The sequence below is a fragment of the Vicia villosa genome, linkage group LG4, assembly GCF_029867415.1.
Source record: "Vicia villosa cultivar HV-30 ecotype Madison, WI linkage group LG4, Vvil1.0, whole genome shotgun sequence".
Taxonomy (NCBI): Eukaryota; Viridiplantae; Streptophyta; class Magnoliopsida; order Fabales; family Fabaceae; genus Vicia; species Vicia villosa.
The window spans coordinates 150,709,444-150,720,286 of record NC_081183.1 but is presented as its reverse complement, the minus strand read 5'-3'; the positions used below and the strand labels follow the sequence as shown (position 1 = coordinate 150,720,286).

Genomic DNA, 10,843 nt, shown 5'->3' with positions numbered 1-10,843 from the left:
TCTGTTTGATTGTAGAAGAATTAGGGGAGGTAAGAACTGATTTTTGTGTTCCAATTATCTCATTTATTTTTATTTCTCATTTACTATATTATTATACTCCAAATACTATATACTACTATTTCTCAAACAGTTCTTATACTATTTCTCATTTATTTTTATTTTTGGGAACAACCTGCAAATACTATATACTATTTTTTGAATTTTGCATTTATTATTTCCATATTCAAATTTCATTTTCATTGACTTTCATTTCTTGTAGTAATATTTTAAAATTTAAAATAATATTTGATCAATTATTTTATGAGAATGAGTCAAATAAATAAATCATGGGTCAAAAAAATATCTATTATGTGGAATCCTATTGGTTTAGGATTTTTTTTTTTTTTAAAGTAAGCGTTATTTTTCACCATTAGGATATTAAGATTATTTGAATGCTTTATCAGTTTTTACATTGTAAGTTTTTTAATTATCTTAGTCAAACTGATATAAGTGTTTTTTATGGTGGTTATTATGATAAGAAAGTTTTATTTTGACTGAATATGTTATATATAGAAAAAGATCTTCCAAAAATATTGTGTATAGAAGAAAAAAAGATTTAGTTTGACCCAATGAAGGGAGAGATTTTTGTTTTAGAAAGTTACTAGAAGCTTAAGTTGTGATTTATTCATTTGTGGGTCAAAAGAATTATTTATTTATGTTCCTTTAAAAAAATATATTGTGATTATTAGTGTAAAATTAATATGATTGTAAAATCATTTCTTGATTAAAAAAATAATAATATTGTTTCGGATATAATTTGACACGTACTCTATGCATATCCGCAAAAAATACTCACAATGAATATGATAAAAACCCATAAAATATAGATAGGTATGAGCACGAGTAATTATCTATTAAAATAAGCGGGTATGAATGCAGACACGAATAATATTGCTCCGGATGATAATTTGGCACGTACACTATGAGTATCCGCAAAAAATACTCACAATAAATAGGGTAAAAACTCACAAAATGGGTATACGTAAGGACACGAATAATTATCCATTAAAATAAACGACTATGAATGCGGATGAATAATATTGTTCCGGATGGTAATTTGGCACGTACCCTATGGGTATCCGGGTATCCGCAAAAAATACCCACAATGAATAGGGTAAAAACCCACAAATGGATATAGGTATGGGCACGAGTAATTATCCATTAAAATAAGCGGGTATGAGTGCGGACACGAATATCGTACTACCCACCTCGCCCCATACATGCACTAGATATTTACATAATGTCATTCATATTATTATATAAAAATGCATGTTTATCAATTTTTAAAAAATATATATATTAAATTATACTATTTCACTCATTTAATCTTTTCACACATACTAGTAAGATACCCCGTGCGACCGCACGGGTTTCGTTTGAATTCATATAACACGCCGTGATATATCATTTGTCAATTCTGAAATTTATTTTATATTTTATTAACATTTACATAATTACAAATACAGATTTATAAAATGATTTAGATATGTTTGTATCTATGTTTATGACTTGTCAGTTTAAACTAATTTAATGAACAAATTTTTAATATATTTTTTTATTAAATTTTTAAAAAATTAGGAACTTTATTTACAAAAGAAAAATTGATTCATATAATTAATAAACATTTTTACGTGGATACGTTTCACAGTTTACATTTCTCATAGATAGGTTCACATGTACCCGTAGATCTATGCTTTCATGGATCTTCATAAGGTAAATAAAAAAAAATTGATAGAAGAGAGGGCCTAAGCCCAAAAAGAAAAAACAACTACCACAAAGCAACAGAGGGAGAAACAATCCCTAACACATCTTTATCCAACGCTGATCTCAGGAAATCCGGCGCTTTATTATAAAAAACAAATTTACGCTCCCTACACCCGTGATTAGCCAAGATGTCGGCACAAGTGTTAGCGTTCCTTGAGATATGCGAGAAGACAACGACTTCCATCAACGAGCTAATATCAATTATTCGCCGAAGAATAGAAACACACTCCACATTACGAACTTCCCCCTCCTTTATGGCCTTAACAACCTCCGAGGCATCAATATTGACTTCCACCTTACTATAACCTAAGGATTGAGTTAACTTCAAACCTTCCAACACTCCCCAAAATTCTGCTAACATCGCACTACACTTTCCCACATACTTGGAAAAACCTCCTTTCCACTCCCCTTGGTGATCTCGAAGCACACCTCCACAACCAGCAACATTGTCAATCTTACTAGCTCCATCCGTATTCAATTTAATCATGTTCATAATTGGCGGTTGCCAACCTTTTAAACTGCTCACATTTCCTGCATCTTTTACAGTTTTATGCAATTGCATAGCGTACTTATAGTCACGGACTCGGTCAAGAATATGAATGATAGGATCCACAGGTCTTACATAATTCTCATTATGTTCCTCCAAATTCCTCCACGTCCACAACGCGTGACATGCAGTCATCCAAGTGTTGCTCCAGTTATTTGCATCCCTACCTTTGTAATTAAGGTTGATATGAATCCAATTTCCCACGTCCACAATATAGAATTCCTGTATCAAATCGCTCGGCCCCAGACTCTTCCAAACTTGCATGCTTTTTGAACAATCACGCATGGCGTGAATAATGTTTTCACACACATTCCCACACATCTTGCAACTAGCATTCCCTAGCCCTTTCCTACTCTTGCTATCATTTGTGAGTAACCTGTCATGCTTTAAAATCCACATAAAAGACTTGCATCTCTTCGGAACGTCCGCTTTCCAAATATTCCTCCAATCTTCATCAACTATTTCCAAGTTATTACCTTCAAGCTCATTAAACATATCCTTGACCGAAAATTTATCATTTCCTGTACCTGCAAAATAAAAAATGTCAGAACCTTGCCCCGCACTTGGAGGCAAGCACGAATTAAGCTTTTCGATCCAAATCTCTGGCAGCCAGTTTTCGAGGATGCTTATATTCCACTCACCACACTCATTTGTCAAGTCACACACTTTAGCCCCACGAAGGCTCAAAGGAATAATTATGTTGTAATTGCTCAAGCAGAATTCTTCCCCTAACGAATTATCCTCCCATGCATTTATCGTTTTACCATCTCCAATAATCCATCGCCCTGTTGCTATCAAACTAGGGATGGTACCAGCAACTTCTCTCCACAGACCAGAGTCAGTGACCTTGCTAATGGCGCAATCGTCACAATTCAAGACTCTATACTTCCTTCTCATAACATTGCACCAGAGTTCATTTGACTGGGTGTACAACTGCCATCCCAACTTCATTAAACATACTTGGTTCATCACTTTAAGATCCCTCAATCCCACTCCTCCTAGCTGCTTCGGTCTTGTAACCGTATCCCACGATACCGCATGAATTCTCTGCTTTTCATCTGTATCTCCCCACACAAACCTCCGTTGCAACCTTTGAATTTCATCAATGCACGACGCCGGCAATTTACTTGTCATCATTGGGTACAGCGGGATTGCTTCGATTACGCTTTTTGCTAATGTTATTCTTCCCGCTAGAGCCAAGGAATTCTTCTTCCAGCCATTTAATTTTGCAGCTACTTGCTCAACAATGTACTTACAGTCCTCACGATTAAGTTTCTTCCCATGCAATGGTACTCCAAGGTATCTACCAAAATTCTTGGAGTTTCTAAACCGAGACATCTGCTGCAGCCTCATACTCGTTTGCTTTCCAACATTCTTGGAAAATAGGATACTTGTTTTCTCATGACTAACCTCTTGCCCCGACATGTTGCAAAACGTTTCAAGTGTCTCCATAACACACCTCATTTGTTTATCAGTAGCTTCCCCAAAAATTAAAAGATCATTTGCAAACATCAGATGAGATATTGTAACCCCATGCTTGCCAAGCTTAATTCCTTTCCATCTCTTATTCGCTTCTTCTTCTTCAATTAAATGGGATAACTTATCCATACACAAAACAAAAATATATGGAGACATTGGGTCACCCTGACGAATTCCCCTTCGAGGTCTAAAGAATTCACTTCGATTACCATTCCAAATAACATTTGATTCAACACTAGTTATGGAGTGCATAATCACATTCAGCATACTATTCGGTATTTTCAGCTCTTGCAGAGTGTGCCAAATAAATTCCCAGCTCAGTTTATCATATGCTTTTGATAAGTCTACCTTAATTGCAAATGCTCCTTTCTTTCCTCTCATTTTCTCCATTGTATGCATGGCTTCCTTCGCTATTATAATATTCTCATGAATCAGCCTTCCCGGTACGAAGCCTGTCTGGTAAGGGGATATCCAATTATTCATATGCTCTTTGAGTCTCCCTACAACAATCTTACTCGTTACCTTATAGATACAATTGCACAAAGAGATAGGTCTGAATTGTGAAACCAAACTTGGATTGTCAATCTTCAGAATTAAACAAATATCCGTTTGGTTGATAGCTGCAATCTCAGTCAGATTATGCCACAACTTTTTGACAAACTCACAAACACTAGCTCCAACAACAGTCCAGGATTTTTGATAAAAACCCGCGGGAAATCCGTCCGGCCCCGGAGCTTTCCAAGGCTTCATGCTAAAGATGGCTTTCCTCACTTCTTCACTACTAACATTTGCTCCCAGCTTGTTGAGGTCCTCTTGCTGTATTTGAGGGAACGAAATCTGAGTTTGTTTCCAGCTATCCCATTTCTCTCCAAGAGAGAACAACTGTTTGTAGTATTCATTCACATGCTTTTGAATCTCAGCACCATCTTCTATCCACCCCCAACTATCATCCTTTAGCATAAGGATTTTGTTGTGCCTTCTCCTATTGACAGTTTTCAAATGATAGTATCTAGTGTTCCTATCTCCATCAACTAGCCATTTAGCCCCAGACCTTTGGAACTACATAAGTTCCTCTTGTCTAAGCACATTATAGAGCTCTCCTTGTAGTTTCTTTTCCAATTTAATCAGCCCTGTGTTGTTATAACTGTGTTGCATCTTACATTGAATACCATGAAGTCGTGCCATGATACCTTTCTTCACTCTTTGGACATGGCTGATTGACCATTTCTTCCACTCGGTAGCATCTGTTTCTATTCTTTTCAGATTATGGGGGAGGCTTTCATTATCCTTCCAGTAGCCTTTAAGTCTGTCGAAGTAGTTATGTTCCACCATCCATGCACTTTTCGAATCTAAACGGTTTATTGTACGTCTCATACTTGCTATAATGTAACATGATCATAATCGGGTGATGATCAGAAAAATCAACCCGAGTTAGAACCTTAACATGTGCTTCCGTGAACATTAACCGCCATGCCTCATTGCTTATGGCTCTATCCAATCTCTCATAAATTCTCTGCCCTCCATGGTAAATAGGACCTCTCCAAGTGTAGTAAGGGCCCTTTGTTTGCATGTTAGTCAGATTGCATTCTTCCATGTTGTCCCTAAATATTTTACATTTCCGCACAGAGACTATACTCCCTCCTTTCTTCTCCTTGGCAAAAGCAATATCATTAAAATCACCGGCAACAAGCCACGAAATATTGATTGTACCTGCTATGATCTTCAACTTTTCCCAAAGACCTCTTCTTTTCTGCTCATTTGGACTGGCATAAACAGCAGTGAATAGCCATTCATGCCCTTGTTTACTTTTCACCTGAACATGCACATACTGCTCATCTTTGATTCCAATAGAAATTTCTAATTCCTCCTCTTTACATGCTACTGATATTCCCCCTACATATCCTATATTTGTTTCAGATATGAATTGTTGGAACCCCATTTTTACTAAACTCTTCTGGAGCTTCATAGGATCACTCCTTGTTTCCATGAAAACAAGGTAAAATAAAATTTTAGTCGTATAGATATATAAACTAAACACTCCAAACCAGTAAAATAAATTAAATAAGAATCAAAATCATTAAAAATATTAATAACATTGATTTAAAACAGGCAAATAAAAAAATGTTAGTATTTTGTCAAAATAAAATAATAAAGTGTTATTATATATTTCATCGATAAATAATAATAATAATATATCAAAATATATGTATTTATGTTTTGATCCTTTATTCAGCTACTGTCTAAATTAATTTATAAGTTTTTTAATTAAGGTTTAAATTTTGTAATAATAAATGAGCCATATACAATGTAAATGATAGGATGACGTTTTGAATTGTTATGATGAGATATATAAAGTATTTGGCCAAGCTTAAAGAAATGCACCTTTTGCAACTTGATTTTTAATACATTTAAAGAGCAATTTGTTGACATTGTTGCTAAACTTATGGTTGATATATAACTGATATCTTATTTAAGTATTGATATAAGTATTCTCCTCTGTAAATCCTGAGTCAGGAGTTTCCATCAGGCAGTTTTGCAGCAATGACACAAACATTGATTATTGATCCCAAGTTGTCAACACGTTCCATACAACACTCTTAAGTTGTCAATTTTGCACTTTGAAGATGAACCTAATTTTTGCATTCTTTGAAGATGAACTATTTTCAAAGAGACCTTTTCTTTTGATGCAGAATGAATAAATCTATGCAGAATGAATAAATCTATGCAGAATGAATAAATCTACATGAACTTAATCCATTATATGAAAAGCTTACCATACAAACTAACATTGTAATCAGATTCTTTATTAAGAAATATTAAATCTAACGCATGATAATTTGATCAACTATAAACAGAGACCAAAACTTTGAATAACTCGCCAATATCCATGGAATTATAGCTATTCTCATCTGATACAATAGCATGACCCATTTCAGCTTCCTTGAGCCATATCACATATGAATATATAATTGACCATAAACACTATTTTTTTTCTTCAATCTGCACTCAACTTTCCCCGTGCTTATAATTCAGGCCTCTATCTTACAGGCTCTTTCAAACCAAATGATGTTCACCACGGCAGTCAACGTTAATAACAATTCCTATCACCAGTTCACATGTATCCACTTGCTATGCGTATTTTGAATTTTCGGAGCTTCAAATATAATGTTCCTCTAATTACATTAGTGTCGCGTATGAGCGGCGGTGTGTTGAAAATTTGATATTACACCTCAAATAAAAAAGACTTTGCAAAAGAGCAACTGGGGTTGCTTTTTAATCTCGCATCATGAATCTGATCTTGGAGTACTCTCCCCAAACCTGCTTCCAACCTAGAAAAATAAACAAATTGTATCAAGTCTCTACAAAACTATGTCAATTAGAAAGCATACTCTAATCAAATTTAATATATGCAAGAATGGTGAAATATTAGTATGCAAATGCATTTAGGAACCAATAATTCAGTTAATGCAAATTGTATCAAGTCTTTACAAAACTATTTCAGACATGTTATATTGAAGTTAGAAATTTTCTTCTGATGGCTTAAACTAACAACATGTTGAGATGTTATAGGGGATGGAGACATTGCACTTTCTTATTTGCTTGAAGATCTATAGTGTTAAATCCATGGACTCGCAATTAAATCATTGCGCGAATTACCTCTACTCGTCTGTTGATTCTCGCGTTCGAAATTCATCTTTTGCCAACAACCACCGCGAAGAATCTTGAACTATAATAATATTAAATATGAAGAAAAAAATTATAAGCTAAGAAGTTTTAAAATTAGGAGAATTTTAATTAGTGTTACAAAATTTTAAAATTGTAAGGATAGGGAAATGAAACCTGACCAGTAGAATTTGCTGTTTGCTTAGAATCATATAAGTCATTAACAAAAGATGCTTCTATTGACTTATATACATGATGTGTTTTTCATCTGTCCATTCTTCAATTTCCCTAATTCCCTGTGATTTTATCAAACCATAACATATAAAGTTAATTATTGATAAACATAAGCAAGTAATGAATATCAGCACAATCTCCACCAAATATATAATTCTTGTATGCTTTTAGTTATACCAAAAAAGATATCCAAATGGAATATTCTTTATTTCTTTTCTCAAATTAAAATCGTCCTCGTATTCAGATCAATCGAAGGAAGCCTAGCCATATGCTGTTTAAATTGTTCCAAATAAACCAATTGAAAATAATAGTTATTATTTTAACTGTAACGATAATTCAAAATGAAGAAGCATTAAAATGTTGTACTCTGGTAGTGCTACAGATAGTTAGCAAAAAACATTCAGTCGTTTCTTGCTAACTATCTGTAGCACTACCAGAAATCATGAAGCGAACTTGCGATAACAGTTACATAACATGCAGTCTTTTCCTTTCTTTTAATACCAAAGGATAAGACAGTGTACCTTGTGGACAAAATTCAAAGAAGATTATAAAAATGAGACAACATCAGATATCCATGTAAATGTATTCCATAGATTCCTTTTTTTAAAAATAGAAAAAAAAGGTTTATTTAAACAGAAGCCACAATAATCGAGTGCAGATAGAAGTAAAATTCATTGACTCTGGCAAGTTTGGATTGGTAAAAGCATTGTCAAATTCACAATGAGCTCATAATTTTAGCAAGAGATTTTGAAATTTCTGGAAGAAGGTACCTTTGTAGCATCAAGAGTGTCTTCAACTCTAAATTTCTTTTCCTTTATTTTTGACTCAGTTTGTGAAAATTTTATATGACTTGCAGAGATATTAAAATTCGGCATAATATGAAATTTAAGTTGGTGATTGGGATGGGAATAATACTTGTATGTATGACAACCATGCCACCAGACAGTATTGCATGGTTGTGAAAATTTAAGTTGGTGATTGGGATGGGAATAATACTTGTATGTATGACAACCATGCCACCAGACAGTATTGCATGGTTGTGAAAATTTTATACGACAACCATGCCACCAGACAGTATTGCATGGTGGCCAATGGGCGGCTGGATTGACGGTGTCAGGGCTACTAGGAGCGAAGTCCTCTTTGAGTAATATTGGGTGATATTGAGTGTGTTTGACTTAAGAGTCCCCTAGGATGATATTGGGAGAGGTTATTGACCTCCTATCTACGTGGGGTCATCGGGGACCCTTTCCAACTTAACTCCAGGTTGAATGTGTTTGTACAATGTTGTACTTACAAACTCGTCATTTGTCTCCTTCTTCAACTTTGCTCCCGTTTCTAATGGCTTTGCAGCTGCATTACAATTGCTTATCTTGAACCTCTTCAAGATGTCTTAGGCATACTTCTTCTAGTACAAGAACACTCATTCACCTGTATTTTTGAACTCCATCCCTAAAATATTTGACAAGTTTTCTAGGTCAGACATTTCAAACTCTTGCATCAGCTTCGACTTAACTTTTCTTATCTCAGTTTCATCTGCACCTGTAATAAACAAATCATCTACATACAAGCATAAGATGATTCGACTGATGTTGTCAGCATCATTTACATACACTTCATATTTCGGGACACACTTTGTGAAAGCTGCTTCAATCAGAAATCTATCTATTCTCTTATTCCAAGCCCTTAGGGTCTGCTTCAAGCCAATAGAGTATTCCTCAATCTATACACCTTTGACTCCTGCCCTTTGATTTCGAATCCTAGAGGTTGACTGACAAAGACTTCTTCTTCGAAATGTCCATTCAGAAATACTGACTTTACATCCAGCTGATGTATCTTCCAAAATATATATGCTGCAGTTAAAACAACAATTTTGATTGTCTCCAACCTTGCAACAAGTGCATACACTTCATCGAAATCAATCTAGTTTTTGTAGAAAACCTCTCACCACTAGTCTTTCATTATGCTTGTCAATTTCACGTTTGGCCTTCGTTTCACCTTGTAAACCCACTTCACATTAATTGGCTTCTTGGTTGACTTTTCGACAAGCTCTCATGTCGTGTTCTTCTCAAATCATTCCTCTAGAAAATAACAATCACAAAAATGCAAATCCTCTAGAATAATTCCAGATCACTCTTCGCTACATTCGAGTTTTCGTCGGTCTTGCGCAAACTCGAGAAGGCTGAATTATCCTGGGTATTCCTGCGTAGAAACTCCAAGACAAATTGGGAGTGCTTGAAATACTATAAGGAAAGTGTTCCGTACACGATTCTAGCCTCGATTTCATTCGGTTTAAATTAATTTTCTAACATTTAACATTTAACCAATCCTCTCTCTTTTGTTTTGAGTAACGTCTACAACACCATTATCTCTGCAATCACTAACCCACCAACAACATTAACACTGTTCTCATTAACATCAGTGATATAACGCCATTAAAACTTCCAATTTTTTCTTTAAAGATCATTTTTTTATTTTTCACTAATCTTGTTAATCTAACAACAATCCATTTTCTGTAAAAAAAAAAAAAACAATCCATTAAATGTTGGACAAATTCTTGCTCAATTATAAAATCAATCTAATAAAATCATATTTTGCTCTTTCCAACAACTATTTATATAAATTCCAATTTAAGTAGATTTATACTTTATATAGAGGAACCCAGAGAATCTTTACCATTTTCTTAAAAATAAAAATTCTGAATAGGGTAGGATAAAGTTCTGAGTAAATTTATGTTGACAAACCATAACTTGATTTTTCATATTCACTAGTATAAAAATGCCAAAGTTTAGAAAGAGGGTGAAAATATAAAATTGACTTCCTCCAAATTTGTTATTTCTTTAGCATCAATTAAAAGGTTAGATTCACTTGAAAATTAAAACTACCCATTCTATATCAAAACAAAATTGTTTAATCTCAATAAAAATACAAAGCTTCAAGAATTATTAATATTAGATTAGAGTATTATTTGCGTCGTTGGTTGCTTGGTTCAACCCACATTCTTAATCCAATGGATAGTTATTATAGTCCACAGTGAATCACTTAATTGCTAGTTCTTTTATGTGATAAAAAATAATAATTATAAAAAACTGAGACACACAACAATTTCATAACTTAAAC

General features: G+C 34.2%; 1 protein-coding gene across 1 annotated transcript; it reads right to left on the bottom strand.

The window, feature by feature from the left end:
- Positions 1–5,147: 5,147 nt before the first annotated feature.
- On the bottom strand, positions 5,148–5,768 carry LOC131598077 (uncharacterized). The gene has a single exon (XM_058870713.1). It carries the CDS (start codon positions 5,766–5,768, stop codon positions 5,148–5,150), a length of 621 nt encoding a protein of 206 aa, XP_058726696.1.
- Between the last annotated feature and the right edge of the window lie 5,075 nt (positions 5,769–10,843).

What these genes read in the sequence shown, in the direction of transcription:
- LOC131598077 (XM_058870713.1), bottom strand. Translation starts at nt 5,768, where the DNA reads ATGGGGTTCCAACAATTCATATCTGAAACAAATATAGGATATGTAGGG.